Source organism: Genypterus blacodes, unplaced genomic scaffold (genome assembly GCF_046128005.1).
Source record: "Genypterus blacodes isolate CSIRO-AG114 ecotype Tasmania unplaced genomic scaffold, CSIRO-AGI_Gbla_v1 ptg000260l_1, whole genome shotgun sequence".
NCBI lineage: Eukaryota > Metazoa > Chordata > Actinopteri > Ophidiiformes > Ophidiidae > Genypterus > Genypterus blacodes.
The window spans coordinates 281,760-298,886 of NW_027467053.1; the positions used below are offsets into that span (position 1 = coordinate 281,760).

Genomic DNA, 17,127 nt, shown 5'->3' on the forward strand with positions numbered 1-17,127 from the left:
AATTTCTCTTTATGGTACTTTCTCTTGTTGCTCTCTGGGCCAGATGATTGCTTGTGTGTTGTTGTATTCAAATCTCATTTATGTCTCTTTGGATACAAAATAAATGCACATTTCTCTATAACTGTGTTGGTCTTTACTTTTTCTCCCCCTTTACCACCGTTTACTCTTCCATCCATCCATCCATCTACACCTCTATGATGTTGAGGGTCACAGGCTCTGCAGGGAGAGGAGATGTAGATCCTAACGTTATACAACACAGAACGAGTGAGGCTCTATTCTAACACAGGCAAAGCAAAGCAGACGGAAGATTAGAATCATACACAGGTGTGATTTTATTTATTTTCCACTTGAAATGAGGATTTACTGCAAATGAGTTACACACAAAATCAACAGGGAATCTACAGTTACAAGGTTTACAGTTGCATTTTAATAGAATGAATATACAACAAAGTAAGTAAGAAGCATTAACCTGCTGCCATAATCCTGCACTTCAATTTCAGCGCCTACATGTGACGTATACAAAGTAAACACAAAGCGGCATGCTTGTGGCAGGAACGTCTCATGAGATGTAACCGCTGTACTCTGCATGTAGCCGGCGACACTCCGACATTCCTGCACCTCTTCAGTGAATCCCTGTCCAGTTATCGCAGCGCTATAGTTTCCGGTGTGAGATGTTTGTTAGAATAAAAGCGGAGGGGCTGCAGCATCTCAATAAGACGTGTGTGAAGAAAAGAATACTAAACCAGTTAAGTAGTTTGATAAATAATACAGTTAATAGAGTTCAGACAGGGAAAAAAACAAAGATATAAAACATATTGGCAATTTACAACTTGTAACAGAACACATGAGAAAGGAATGAAAGGTGGTGTACAGGGACAGAGACGTGTGAGCGTCTGAGCCAGCGTCACTCTGTGGTTTACATGCTGCTCTCTCAGTCTACCTGCTGTGTTGCATGTGGAGGTGGTGGTGAAATAAAAGATGTACAGTGCCATGATCCAGGTCTGTTCATCGCAGAGAGCATAGTTTGATCTGTGCCCATTCTAAATGCATAAACCTCAGGTAGGTAGGTTAGAGAGACTACATTTCTCTTCCTAATTGCAGTGTAATTGAAATGTTTGGAGTGTAAATGTTCTGGGTCTTTCCTGGCTTCTGACCTTCAGGGCAGGATTATACATAAATAAAAGTTCTTTTTAATTGAAAGTTTTCCACTCAAGAAATTGCGAACTTTTCATCGACTAGACCTGGAAAAGTTCCAGACGGCAAATAATGAAAAATGTGATTTTGTCGGTCAGAGTTTGCTCGTTTGTTCCTCTGCACGGCTCCTCTGCTGCTCTGCTCTGGCCTCCCCGCCCTCCCTCAGTGCACCAACTCCAGCTGGCTGGTGGAGAAAGGCAGGACTCCGCTCACGTAGTAGGCGATGCCCAGGGAGAGGAGGGCGATGACCACCAGCAGCAGCAGGACCCGCCAGAAGCCCAGGTCCTCCACAAACTCCTGCCAGGTGGTCCTGAAGCTGGACAGGACACCCTCGCTGCTCTGCAGGTTGGGGTTTAGCAAAGAGTGGCTCTCCATCGCACTGAGACACAGGCACACAATTAAAGGGGCAATCAGTCAAATATCTACCTGACAAGATAACATGAAATGCTTCTCTGTGTCTCTGAATATATGTGTGTGTGTGTGTGTGTGTGTGTGTGTGTGTGTGTGTGTGCATTCCATTTTTAACAGACACCAGCAAATCCTCTGTAACCATGGTACATTGTACAGAATTGATGAACAGACTGAATGCAGGTGAAGAACTGATGAAATTCCAAGAGTTACAGGGAATGTGAAAGGAAATTGTGACAGTGATGACAGAAAAGGTCAAATATGAAAGGTATAGTATTAGTAAAATAGTAAAGAGTGTTGGATATATCAACACAAAAGACTCTTATTCAGCTGGTTTGGGTGGAGAATCAGCCATGTGGATAAATGTTACTAACGATGTTAAACACAAGAAGCTCTCAGAGGAAAAAAGGTTGGAGACAACTGACAAAGGGGAAAGTCGTAACCAGAGCTGCATTGTTGTACCAGACTGCACACACACACACAAACAAACACTAGAAGCTAGACACTCAGCTATAAGATGCTGCACAGCTCAACTGACCACACTGGGTCGAGTCAAAGCAAAGATTAAAAGCAGAAGTGACACACTGATGCAGTTAAGAAACCCTCATCTTTCAACACACACACATACACACACACACACACACACACAGACAGACAGACACACACACACACACACACACACACACACACACACACACACACACACACACACACACACACACACACACACACACACACACACACACACACACAGCACTGTGGTCATGTGTGCATATATGATAAATGAATCCATTATAATTCATCAGGTTGCTGTGGGGGTCAGGTTAAAGCTCTTGCCTTTCGCTCTAGGCCATCTGCATGGTCTCCAGTTTGGAGTGGGGTCCCCTGTTGAAGCCTTTCACTTCCTGCTCCTCCAGCCCCTCCAGCAGGCGGATGGCATCCTTGATGACGCCGCGTCTCTTTGCCAGCACCAAGGGAGTTGATGCGTTATGATTGCTGTAATGCAGGAAGAGCAGAAGCACCAACAGTTACAGTTAATGCTGGAGAGTCAGAAGTTTAAGATGGGAGCCCCCTCAGCTGCTCTTCTTTCTTCAGACCTTTGTAGCACACCCTGGTACAAATTCAACTCCAACCACAAAATACAACTCCTGTCAGGCATGTGAACCAGTATTCTGGAGTTGAACGAAGACAGGAGTGAGCAATCTTGGTATTTGAGATGAACTGAGCAAATCTCACCCTAGATTCTGTAACGCACATTGAATCATCTGAACAAGTCTCTCTCTTACCAGATATCAATTTTCAGCCCGTTGGACACCAGGAACTGTATAGTATCCACATCTACACAGATGCAGCGCTGTGTTCCCTTGGTAGTCGGTCGCCAACAGATCCGCCCCAAACTTGTGCAGGAGTCGGCATATGTCCACGTTCCCGCGGGCGGCGGCTAGGTGCAGGTGCCGGTTGTCGCGGATGTTGGGGTCACATCCCGTCTCCAGGAGCCTCTTGGCAAAGGGCAGGTCTCCATCAATGCACGACTGCAGCAAAGGCACGCTGGTCTGCGACGAGTCGTTGATGAAGACATAGGACATGTCTGAGTGGGTATCAGAAAATTCCAGCGTACCTGCATTGCGGAGAAAAAGCAGGAGATGTTTCGTTTAATAAAGTATAATAAATACATCTAAATAAAGTTGGATCATTTAAAGGCCCTGTGTTGGAGCAGTGAGGACATGTTTACAGTTTGTCCTACAGAAAGAAAGGGAACAAGAACAAGGAGAAGGAAGATTTTCATACTAAACATGTCACACATAATAACAAATGTGACAGCAGTCAGTGAACGCAGCAGGCTGAGAGAAGGGTTGATGTCACAAGGACATGGACAGTGGTCAACTACGCCCTCTAGTGTCGAATGTCGGAGCCTCTACCAGGGAAGGAATCCGTATTCGTTTAGACTTTTTCAGCAATTTGCAATGCAACCCCATTGCTGAGGTTGTTTGCGATGTAGCAACTACAGCAATGCAATCGACCCCAAACAAACAAACAAACAATTGAAAGCTTCAGGAAAGTTACTTTAGTTTTGTTGCATTCTAGTTTAATCTGTAGTACTTTACTCTTCCTTCCTCCATCCATCCACACCTCTATGATGTCGAGGGTCACAGGCTCTGCAGGGAGAGGAGATGTAGATCCTAATCTACGTTATACAACACAGAACGAGTGAGGCTCTATTCTAACACACTTCCAAGGACTTCCCAGCATGCCTTGAGGTGGTGTTTTTCAGTTTTGTGTGGTGTGTTTCAGTGTTACTAAACATTCTGTTCAAGTGTAAGTAGTATAGTAGTAATGAAGGGTATTCACATTTAGATTTAGTTTACTTTCTGTTGTGTTGTTTATTTGTTGTAATAGTTGGTGGCACTTTGAGGGAGAATGTGTGTGCTGTGAATCAGCTTATGCCTGCTGTATGGCAGGAGTTAAGATAGTGCCCACTAACGGGCGGCCAACCTATGTAGGAAGATATACCAAAGATGAAAGCTAAATCAGCGAGGCGTGTCGCCAGACAATTCTCAGTTATCAGAAACCCATGTACCACCCCATAATCAAACAGGGCACGGTGCTGGCAGCTACTAACCTACAGCCTAGAAATCTTTGTTCATTCGGCTCCAATTTTGAAGCTCTCTACCGAACATGCCACAGACAACGCTGCTACTTGCATTACTCTTATGTCTCTACGCTATCCTGTTAAAACTGTATTTACCCTATGACATCATTGCAATTCCAATCTACTTGTAGTCTACTTCTGGCTCTACGTTTAAAGTTTAACAACAAGTGATAATACAACCTTCCTTCTTTCTCACCATCTCTCTCCTCTTTCCCCTCTTTATATATAAAAAAATATCTCCAATATATCCTACAAATGTTTGCGCAATGTCATGTACAATGTTTGCCTCAATAAAAACAAATTGCAACAACATGTTGCATGTGTGCATATACGGTAAATGAATCCATTATAATTCATCAGGTTGCTATGGGGGTCAGGTTAAAGCTCTTACCTTTCACTCTAGGCCATCTGCATGGTCTCCAGTTTGGAGTGGGGTCCCCTGTTGAAGCCTTTCACTTCCTGCTCCTCCAGCCCCTCCAGCAGGCGGATGGCATCCTTGTTGACGCCGCGTCTCTTTGCCAGCACCAAGGGAGTCGATCCGTTGTGATTGCTGTGATGCAGGAAGAGCAGAAGCACCAGCAGTTACAGTTAATGCTGGAGAGAACTGCACTGTGGACAAGTAAGAGCAAAAACAATCGGCTCTGCTTTTACCTGAGCGCTTCAACTTGGAGCGGTGAAGTTGACTTCAAGTTGAACATCAGTGTATAAATGAGGATCAGTAATAACTAGGGCTGCACCCAACGATTATTTTAACAATTACTCTACAGATTATTTTTTCGATTAGTCGATTGATCTATAGATTATATTTATTACACATATCACAATTATTTTCCCCAAAATAAATGTCTAATTACTATTTCAATATTTTCTTCAATCATCTTCTCTTGAAAACAAGCAAATGTCAAAGGATTGCAATGCATTATTCCACAACTAGCCACCTTTTGACTGATAATCTCCGTTTTACAAACCAACACATTGCTTATTCAATTCAAGTAAGAGTGATCGAGCGCAATCTGCATTCAACAACAAAAATACATGAGATGCACACGTCAGTTTGCGCTGCAATCAGACAGATAAACAGTTATTTTATTACTTTGAAAGGAATTCTGTAATGTAGTTTTGGTTTTATGTTCAGAAAAAGGCTGCTTTAAAGACCAAAACGTAATGTTAATGTCAAATCTAAATTTTGCCATTCAAACATGTTTATTTGTAACTGTTATGCTCAACTGTTTCCATGGAAACATTTCAATGCATATTTACACTTTGCATTTTCATCAAATTTACATCACATAATACAAAGTACACACTAGTGCAGAATAGAACAGCGCAGACCGCGCTTGCAATGTGTAGACAAATACAAGCTCAGAGCAAACAACACTTAGAAGTTGTAGCTGGGGTCTGGGACATTGTGAAAAGTGATTTGAATGAAACTTCTGCAAAACTCTCTGCTCAAAGCAACACCACCTCCTGCCTATAAACATTTGTGTCATGGTCTGATCCAACACATAGTGCACTGTAGATATATACTGTATACATGACTATTACCATACAACATGCTGAACCCATCACCACAAGCCTCAAATGACTGCACATGAGAATTTCATGGTAAAGGGAGTAATAACATTTATGAAAGTGTACTTCAGACCAAATGTGACATAATAGCGTCATAAGTATTTCCATTGACTTCATACTTTTTCTCCATCTGATTAATGAAGTGTTTTTGTGTACATGTTTCAGGTCATATACATTCGTTGTTTACGCCACCCACCCCTACAGTGACCCATATCTTTGACGATCTTTTGTGTGTGTGTGTGTGTGTGTGTGTGTGTGTGTGTGTGTACCTGTACTGAGGGTTGTGCGCCCAGACCCCAGTGCCCACCGAGGCCCCGATGATGACCAGGAGCTTCCACAGCCATATTGGGGCAAACACGGCCCAGTAGCTCCACTGGATGACCCCATCCAGCCTCAAGGACAGCAGCACAGAGAACAGCAGCAGACACGAGTAGATCAGGAACTTACTGCGAACGGAGGAGAATGTTTACTCACAATTGCGTCTTGAAAGTGACAATGGAAACAAACATATGAAGACACACAAGAGTTGGATGACGCCTGTCGGTAAACTATGTGTGTGTGTGTGTGTGCTAACGGACACAAGGTAGTCAAATTGGTCAACTGTTTGTACATTAAGCAACTTTACAAAGTGATTATTAAAGAAGAGGGGCATTTGTTAAGAAGTCAGAACTAAACTGACTACTGCTTCGACGGCTAACTCCGTTTTCAACCTGCCTGCCGATCGGCGCTAACATTAGCGTCTATACCATGGCTGCCCGTAAATATTACCAGCTAAATGTACAAATACCCCACACCGACTACGGAAATGTATCGCTTTATGTTGATGTTAACTCGACTACCGCCAACGTAAACACGACTGGGGCTAGCAAACACCTATGCTAAATCTGCTAGCATCTTTAGCTAGCTTCACCAGCTGACTAGCATTGACGTTCTTGACTTCAAAATGGTTGTTTTCGATAATCTGAGGAACGTAGCACCGCGTAAAACATACTGACTAAACTGAACCCCACACATTTAACACAAAACAAACGTATCCGCGCAAAGCTTACCTGGGGTTGAAGTCCTGAAAGAGGCCTCTCAGATTCATGGCGTAAACCCAGGCTCGTTAGCTGGTTAGCTCTTTAGCGTCTGCATTAGCTCGTCTGCTGAGTCATGTTAGCTACACATCGCGGCTCTATGGCGCTTTTGGGGTCTCTGTGCTCGGTTTACTGCCCCGATAACCCCGTTTGTTTTGGCAGTATGGTCGAGGCAAACCGTACGAGTGATGCTTGGAGCTTGGGGCGGACACTTCCTCATGGATCACACGGGGATGATTGAACAACCAGTCGGGTTGTTATTGGCCTAGTCTGACCTCACTCAGCGGGGACACAAGGGGGAGAAGAACGGAGAGATCAAATGGAAAAGGGAGAGAAAAAGCGAAGAAATTTTGTTTTTCTAACCTTATCCTCCATCACAAAAATTTAACATGTTGGTGTATATCATAGCATATTTGTAAAAAGCCTATTCCATTATTTCTATATACCTTGGCATGACATAGATGTTGATCACACGGTCCCACGTTTGATTCTCACCCTAGCCAGTAATCCGCCGTGATTAGTTTACCTGTTTCAATCTCTGTCTTTATTACCTACCTTAACATTTCTTTAAATATTTAGACACATCTCAATTCAACTCATTCAATACAAATGAAAGTATATACAATCGGCGAGAAAAATACAAGAGCATACCTTTATTAAAAATTAATTTGTGTGTATAATGCAATTGATTAAAGTTCGTTGGATGGAAAAGCTAGAGTATCAGCTCTGTGTAGAAGAAGGGTTAATTTGGTGCCGTGTGTTGGGACTATGGGGGTGGAGTACTTTCAAGCATGCCTTGGGGCGATGTGTTTAAGCTTGCTGTGGTGTGTTTGTGTTACTTAATATTCTGTTGCAAACTTGTCACATAGGGTGCAGAAGAAGAGCCGCTATAAATCTTACGTTCTTCTTTGGCCTAATATATTTTATATGTGTGTGTACACATGCTGATATGAGATATGAAACATATCCAGTTAATAATGTGCAAGCAGCCAAATAAATGGTGAATTGAATTCATATATTGAATTCATATATTGAGATTACTCTATAAATCTGACTTTGAAAGAGTCATTGGCCTCACCAGCCACGAACCACACCGCATGTCACTGTAGCTCTGGTGTGCACATCATGGTCGATGATGTGCACACCTTAAATCTGATGTCAGGGAGCTAAAGAGCCCACATGTTCATTATGTAAACCAGCAGGAAGCTTTTATACACATTAGCCTTAACATGACTGTATTTTCTTCTATTAAAAAAAAATTATGTATACACAACAAGAATTTCTCTTTTTGGCACTTTCTTGTTGCCCGCTGGAACAGATGTTTGCTTGTGTGTTGTTAAATCTCATATTTGAATGCGATATGTCTCTTTGGATAAGAGTGTCTGCTAAATGACTAAAAGTAAATGTAAACATAGCCTTACATCTGCAACTACCAACACTGATACGTGTCTTCAAACACTGTACTTCAAATACACAATAAATGCACTTTTCTATTATATAACTGTTACTTTTTTCATCCTTTACCATCGTTTACTCTTCCTTCCTTCCATCCATCTACCCTATTCTAACACAGGCAAAGCAAAGCAGACGGAAGATTGGAATCATACACAGGTGTGATTTTGTTTATTTTCCACTTGAAATAAGGATTTACTTCAAATGAGTTACACACAAAATCAACAGGGAATCTACAGTTACAAGGTTTACAGTTGCATTTTAATAGAATGAATATACAACAAAGTAAGTAAGAAGCATTAACCTGCTGCCATAATCCTGCACTTCAATTTCAGCGCCTACATGTGACGTATACAAAGTAAACACAAAGCGGCATGCTTGTGGCAGGAACGTCTCATGAGATGTAACCGCTGTACTCTGCATGTAGCCGGCGACACTCTGACATTCCTGCACCTCTTCAGTGAATCCCTGTCCAGTAATCGCAGCGCTATAGTTTCCAGTGTGAGATGTTTGTTAGAATAAAAGCGGAGGGGCTGCAGCATCTCAATAAGACGTGTGTGAAGAAAGAATACTTAACCAGTTAAGTAGTTTGATAAATAATACAGTTAATAGAGATCAGGCAGGGAAAAAACACAAAGATATAAAACATATTGGCAATTTACAACTTGTAACAGAACACATGAGAAAGGAATGAAAGGTGGTGTACAGGGACAGAGACGTGTGAGCGTCTGAGCCAGCGTCACTCTGTGGTTTATTCTATTCTATTCTATCCTATTCTGTATTCTGTATATATAATAGTACACTTTTGCACTTTCTGGTTGGATGCTACTTCATTTCATTGGCTTGTACCTGTACTTGCTCATTGACAATAAAGTTGAATCTAATCTAATCTAAAAAAATAAAGTAATGAATGGTATAAACATGTAGATATAGTTTACTTTCTGTTATGTTGTTATCGCTGTAATAGCTGGCGGCACCGTGAAAGAGAATGCAGGTGTGAAACAAATCATATAGATTATAGATATAGGAGTCGGACTCCGATACTCAGATGCTGACTGGGCTGGAGATCAGGGTGATCGTCGGTCAACAACAGGCAACATCTTTCTTCTGAGTGGAGGAGCTGGCTCAGCAAGAAACAAGCAACAGTCGCACTCAACAGCAGAAGCGGAGTACATCGCACTCAGTCAATCAGCTCAAGAAGGAATCTGAGACAACTACTGAGTGATCTAGGAGTGGAGTCTATGTCCATAGTGATCATGGAAGACAACCAAGGAGCCATCCAAATCGCGAAGAACCCTGTGAATCACTCCAGTGAAAAAGAGTGTGAAAATGTGAAAAAGAGTTCCTGAAAAACAATGTAAAACTATTGTTTTTTTGAAAATTAAGGGGACTTGTAAATCCTATTGTAAAAGTAAGTGGGAGTGTTGTTATACAGTATTTTTACCAATAGATGGCGGTGCTGTTCTACGGTTAGGGGAGGCAGAGCCAAACTAATGATAATATAATATAATCAAATAATATTACTATTTGTTCACTTTGTACAACACATTAGGTCTGGCTGATGCAGGTGGTTGTACTTTCATTTGTATTGACTTTGGCCTAATATGTATCTTATACTGTATGTGTGTGTGTACACATGCTGATATGAGATATGAAACATATCTAGTTAATAATTTGGAAGCAGCCAAATAAATGGTGAATTGAAACTCCTATATTGAATTCATGTATTGAGATTAATCTATGAATCTGACTTTGAAAGAGTCATTGGCCTCACCAGCCACGAACCACACCGCATGTCACTGTAGATCTGCTGTTAGTGTTGTAGTTCTAGTTTGGAGCGCAGCATGAATCTCGTCATCGCTGTGCGGGACTCCTAAGTATCAAACTTGCAGTTCTTTAACTGTTTCCTGATTTTCTTCTTTGCTTGTCCTCTGTATCCAACACAGTGCAGCACTGAACAGACACCGACGTGGGCCATCATCGTCTATGGCTATGTACATATACATATCAGAACAAGGAAGAGCGTTATATTTGTAGAGGCTCTTCCTTCCATGCTAGGAAGGGGGGGTACTTCCTAGCATGCCTTGGGGCGGTGTGTTTAAGTTTTGTGTGATGTGTTACTAAATATTCTGTTCAAGTGTTAGTAGTATAGTACTAATTAATGTTATTCACATTTAGATTTAGTTTACTTTCTGTTATGTTGTTCTTGTTGTAGTAGTTGGTGGCACCGCGGGTGCGAATCATTTGATACCTCTGGTACAGACCAACTGATTGGAAGACTGGACAGACAGAGCATTTAAACCGGATCTAAAACACCGGATTTCCTGCCAGAATTTATCCTCTCTTTGATGAGGAATTCAACCCAACCACGGTCACATGCAGCGACGCTCTACTCCCTTCTTCTTGCCTCCTAAATAAATGTGCGCGCAGCGATCCATTCTCACACAGGTTATTTTCCTGCGGTCGGATCCCTGCCTGTACCGATAATGTCATCCAGTACTCCGCTTTTTGTATTACTCCTATGCTCTTACATTAAGTACGCGTCTGCTGAGTTCGCGCAGGTGATGTTAGGAGATGGCTTTACTTTCCCGGGATTGAAAATCTGCCCGCACGGCACAGAAACCACGCTGGTTCGCCGGTCACGCTGATGGCTCGACTTCATGACAGGATCTGGGAGCCAGAACACGGGTACAAAGACAAGGTCGCTCCAGGCTCTGCTGTCGCCCTCAAGTTCACGACTTTTAACGATAACGGGGTGTACAAGTTGAGGTGCGGAACTGGCTACATCCTCAGCTTCCACCAGCTGGAGGTCGTGGCGCCTGTGGAAGTGACAGCGTTTGTTGAGCAAAGCGTCGGCTCTAAGGGCCGATGCTTCAGTTTTGCATGACACATCATGCGTGTCATCAGCGTATGGCCTATCTCTCGTAGGCCACAGCCCATCAGCCCACACGCTGTGGCCTAACTCCCGTAAGCCACAGCCTATGTTTTGATTTTCGGCCGTCCCACTTCTCCACAACCTATACCGAACTTCCCTTCAAAATGTGGGATACGGCCTAACTCTCGAAGGCCACATCCCATGCGTTTCGATTTTAGGCCCTCCCACTTCTCCACAACCTATACCGAACTACCCTTCAAAATGTGGGATACGGCCTAACTCTCGTAGGCCACATCCCATCCTGTTCGATTTTAGGCCCTCCCACTTCTCCACATCCTATATAAACCTGTGTGCCGCACGCTCACTGTACCTGTACAGGTCTTTGTCTGATGTTCTGTCGCTGCTGACAATGGCATTTAGAAATGTGCTTCTTGTATTGCTCCTATGCTCTTACATTGAGTACGCGTCTGCTGAGTTCGCGCAGGTGATGTTAGGAGATGGTTTTACCTTCCCGGGATTGAAAATCTGCCCGCACGGCACAGAAACCACGCTGGTTCGCCGGTCACGCTGATGGCTCGACTTCATGACAGGATCTGGGAGCCAGAACACGGGTACAAAGACAAGGTCGCTCCAGGCTCTGCTGTCGCCCTCAAGTTCACGACTTTTAACGATAACGGGGTGTACGAGTTGAGGTGCGGAACTGGCTACATCCTCAGCTTCCACCAGCTGGAGGTCGTGGCGCCTGTGGAAGTGACAGCGTTTGTTGAGCAAAGCGTCGGCTCTAAGGGCCGATGCTTCAGTTTTGCATGACACATCATGCGTGTCATCAGCGTGTGGCCTATCTCTCGTAGGCCACAGCCCATCAGCCCACACGCTGTGGCCTAACTCCCGTAAGCCACAGCCTATGTTTTGATTTTCGGCCGTCCCACTTCTCCACAACCTATACCGAACTTCCCTTCAAAATGTGGGATACGGCCTAACTCTCAAAGGCCACATCCCATGCGTTTCGATTTTAGGCCCTCCCACTTCTCCACAACCTATACCGAACTACCCTTCAAAATGTGGGGTACGGCCTAACTCTCGTAGGCCACATCCCATCCTGTTCGATTTTAGGCCCTCCCACTTCTCCACATCCTATATAAACCTGTGTGCCGCACGCTCACTGTACCTGTACAGGTCTTTGTCTGCTGTTCTGTCGCTGCTGACAATGGCATTTAGAAATGTGCTTCTTGTATTGCTCCTATGCTCTTACATTGAGTACGCGTCTGCTGACTCGCACAGGTGATGTTAGGAGATGGTTTTACCTTCCCGGGATTGAAGATCTGCCCGCACGGCGCAGAAACCACGCTGGTTCACCGCTCACCGGGTGATGTCCAGACGCCGATGGCTCGACTTCATGACGGGATCTGGGAGCCAGAACACGGGTACAAAGACAAGGTCGCTCCAGGCTCTGCTGTCGCCCTCAACTTCACGACTTTTAACGATAACGGGGTGTACGAGTTGAGGTGCGGGGCTGGCCACATCCTCAGCTTCCACCAGCTGGAGGTCGTGGCGCCCGTGGAAGTGACAGCGTCTGTTGGGCAAAGCGTCAAACTTCCATGTTACCGTGATACTGTGGGTCAAACTTCTGCGGGGTTTATACGATGGAAAAGGAACGACGAGCTTGTGTTTGAGCTTGATCTCAAGTCTGGGGGGCGCGGGTACGGGGCTGGGTTTAACAGGAGCGTGTCTGTGGATGGTGCCGCACACGGGGACTTGTCTCTGGAGGTGTTTCGGACTAAGCAGGAGGATCAAGGCGTGTTCTTCTGCTATCGTGGGGAGGCGAAGGAGGAACACAGGGTCGCTGCCGTGCGGCTGACGGTTACCGCGAACCCCAAACCGACCAACTTAACCGTTTCGGTCCCGGTAAGTGCCGTCCGCACCGGAACACAACACTTATGCAGTGGGCAGAGGCATGCGGTAACCGGAGGGTTGTCGGTTCGAGTCACTGCCGAGGTGCCCCTGAGCAAGGCACCGAACCCTCAACTGTTCCCCCCTCTGCAGGGATGGTAGTGTAATGCAATTTAAGTCGCTTTGGATAAAAGCTTCTGCCAAATGATCGTAATATAATGTTTGGGACTCCTTAGTATCAAATGTGCAGTGTTTATACTGATAACCTGATTTCTTCTTTTCTTGTCCTCGGTAGCCAACACAGTGCAGCACTGAACAGACACCGACGTGGGCCATCATCATCATCGTCATCCTCGCCATCATCACCCTCACCCTCACAGCAGTATTAGTTTATCTGTGGTGGCGTCGCAGAGGCGCACCTGGAGCCGAGAGCGAAGGATCTCCTACTACAACCCCCCTCAACAGCATTGAGCAGGGCTCCTCTAGACCTCCTGACCCCCTTTCAAACGGCCACATATATTGAGCCACCTGATGATTGTGTGGGTTTCTCATGCTTTAATCTGATGTCAGGGCGATAAAGAGCCCACATGTTCATTAAGTAAACCAGCAGGGAGCTTTTATACACATGAGCCTTAACATGAGTGTATTTTCTTCTATTTTATAAATATAAATCTATACAAAACAAGAATTTCTCTTTATGGCACTTTCTCTTGTTGCTCTCTGGGCCAGATGATTGCTTGTGTGTTGTTGTATTCAAATCTCATTTATGTCTCTTTGGATACAAAATAAATGCACATTTCTCTATAACTGTGTTGGTCTTTACTTCTTCTCCCCCTTTACCACCGTTTACTCTTCCTTCCATCCATCCATCTACAACTCTATGATGTTGAGGGTCACAGGCTCTGCAGGGAGAGGAGATGTAGATCCTAACGTTATACAACACAGAACGAGTGAGGCTCTATTCTAACACAGGCAATGCAAAGCAGACGGAAGATTAGAATCATACACAGGTGTGATTTTATTTATTTTCCACTTGAAATGAGGATTTACTTCAAATGAGTTACACACAAAATCAACAGGGAATCTACAGTTACAAGGTTTACAGTTGCATTTTAATAGAATGAATATACAACAAAGTAAGTAAGAAGCATTAACCTGCTGCCATAATCCTGCACTTCAATTTCAGCGCCTACATGTGACGTATACAAAGTAAACACAAAGCAGCATGCTTGTGGCAGGAACGTCTCATGAAATGTAACCGCTGTACTCTGCATGTAGCCGGCGACACTCCGACATTCCTGCACCTCTTCAGTGAATCCCTGTCCAGTTATCACAGCGCTATAGTTTCCGGTGTGAGATGTTTGTTAGAATAAAAGCGGAGGGGCTGCAGCATCTCAATAAGACGTGTGTGAAGAAAGAATACTAAACCAGTTAAGTAGTTTGATTCTTCTACGAGGCGTTGACCCTGCTGAACTCCACTCCATTGCCCCACTCAACTCCACTCAACTCCATCCTCCCTCTAGCATCATCTAGCACTCAACTGCAATTTGCACAACTTTCTGTTTGCACTGATCATTTCCATTTCACTTCCGTACTGCACTAAGACTCCTTGCACTATTTATTTACATATTTAGTAATTTATAATTATGGTTAGTATATATAGTATATAGAATGTATATAGTTCATTCTGTATATAGTCATTAGCTTGTACCTGTACTTGCTCATTGACAATAAAGTTGAATCTAATCTAATCTAATCTTAAAAAATGAAGTAATGAATGGTATTAACATGTAGATTTAGTTTACTTTCTGTTATGTTGTTATCGCTGTAATAGCTGGTGGCACCGTGAAAGAGGATGTGAGTGTGAAACAAATCATATGAATAACTGTGTAAGACAGGAAATTGAAGTCTACACTGCAGTAGCGACAGGTTCCACCATGATTCATTTGACTGTATGGCTGGGGAAGTACAAGGTGGGGAATTGAGAGATCTATGTGCTCATACACTGCTGGCTACGCAAGGCACCGAACCTTCAATTGCTCCCCCCTCTGCGAAGGGTGTTAATGTAATGTAAGTCGCTTTGGATAAATGCGTCTGCTAAAATGCCATGTAATGTAATGTAATGTAAACCCCTCCCCCCACCTTTGGCATGACTGTATTTTCTTCTACTTTAAAAGTATAAATATACACTCAATAAATATTTCTCCTATTGACACTTTCTCTTGTTGGGCGCTGGACCAGATGTTTACTTGTGTGTTGCTGTATTCAAATCTCAATTATGTCTCTTTGAATGAAAGTGTCTGTTAAATGTTACTTTCCATTCGCATCCGCCAACACTCAACGCTGTACTTTGGAAACACAATGAATGCACATTTCTCTATAACTGTGTTGGTCTTTACTTCTTCTCACCCTTCACCATCGTTTACTCTTCCTTCCTTCCATCCTTCTACACCTCTATGATGTTGAGGGTCACAGGCTCTGCAGGGAGAGGAGATGTAGATCCTAACGTTATACAACACAGGACGAGTGAGGCTCTATTCTAACACAGGCAAAGCAAAGCAGACAGAAGATTAGAATCATACACAGGTGTGATTTTATTTATTTTCTACTTGAACTTGGGAGTTTGCCACGTAGCAACTACAGCAATGCAATCAACCCCAGCCCAACAAACCATCAATTCAAAGCTTCAGGAAAGCTACTTTAATTTTGTTGCATTCTAGTTTAATCTGTTGTACTTTACTCTTCAAACTTCTGCGGGGTTTATACGATGGAAAAGGAACGACGAGCTTGCGTTTGAGCTTGATCTCAAGTCTGGGGGGCGCGGGTACGGGGCTGGGTTTAACAGGAGCGTGTCTGTGGATGGTGCCGCACACGGGGACTTGTCTCTGGAGGTGTTTCGGACTAAGCAGGAGGATCAAGGCGTGTTCTTCTGCTATCGTGGGGAGGCGAGGGAGGAACACAGGGTTCCGTGCGGCTGACGGTCACCGCGAACCCCGAACCGACCAACTGCACCGTTTCGGTCCCTGTAAGTCCCGTCCGCACCGGAACACAACACTTATGCAGTGGGCAGGGGCGTGCGGTTAGGGGAGGCAGAGCCAAATTAATAATTATATAATCAAGAATATTAATCAATAAAATTAATAATTATATAATCAAATAATATTACTATTTCAAAGAGGCCTTTGTTTGGGACTCCTAAGTATCAAACGTGCAGTGTTCATACAGATAACCTGATTTTCTTCTTTTCTTGTTCTCGGTAGCCAACACAGTGCAGCACTGAACAGACACCGACGTGGGCCATCATCATCATCGTCATCCTCACCATCATCACCCTCACAGCAGTATTAGTTTCTCTGTGGTGGCGTCGCAGAGGCGCACCTGGAGCCGAGAGCGAAGGATCTCCTACGACAACCTGCCTCAACGGCATTGAGCAGGGCTCCTCCTCCTCCCCCTTCTCCTCCTCCTCTCCTGACCCCCTTTCAAACGGCCACATATATTGAGCGACCTGATGACTGTGTTGGTGTCTCATGCTTTAATCTGATGTCAGGGAGATAAAGAGCCCACATGCTCATTATGTAAACCAGTAGGGAGCTTTTATACACATGAGCCTTAACATGAGTGTATTTTCTTCTGTTTTCTACATATATCACAGGATATCTCTATATGCCAGAGCTTTGATTTGCACTTTTATGGAATAAATCTGATGTGGAGGTGACATTAACTCTTGTTGCCCTCTGGACCAGATGTTTGCTTGTGTGTTGTTGTATTCAAATCTCATATTTGTATGAGATATGTCCCTTTGGATAAGTGTGTCTGCTAAATGACTAAATGTAAACAGAACCTTACATCTGCAACTACCAACACTGATGCGTGTCTTCAAACACTGTACTTCAGATACACAATAAATGCACTTTTCTATATAATATAACTGTATCTAGTTACTTTTTCTCACCCCATCGAAGATTGGAATCATACACAGGTGTGATTTTGTTTATTACCACTTGGAATAA

The 17,127-nt window shown here is 43.8% G+C and overlaps 1 protein-coding gene and 1 pseudogene across 1 annotated transcript; both read right to left on the bottom strand.

Moving 5' to 3' along the window:
• Positions 1 to 1,091: 1,091 nt before the first annotated feature.
• Positions 1,092 to 3,188, bottom strand: LOC143017027 (ankyrin repeat domain-containing protein 46-like; annotated as a pseudogene).
• Positions 3,189 to 4,646: 1,458 nt separating this feature from the next.
• On the bottom strand, positions 4,647 to 7,134 carry LOC143017020 (transmembrane protein 185-like). The gene is made up of 3 exons (XM_076171630.1): positions 6,874 to 7,134; positions 6,094 to 6,270; positions 4,647 to 4,802 (listed from the first exon to the last, which is right to left on the bottom strand). The coding sequence occupies exons 1-3, from the start codon at positions 6,909 to 6,911 to the stop codon at positions 4,652 to 4,654; spliced, it is 366 nt and encodes a 121-aa protein (XP_076027745.1). The 5' UTR covers positions 6,912 to 7,134; the 3' UTR covers positions 4,647 to 4,651.
• Positions 7,135 to 17,127: the final 9,993 nt, after the last annotated feature.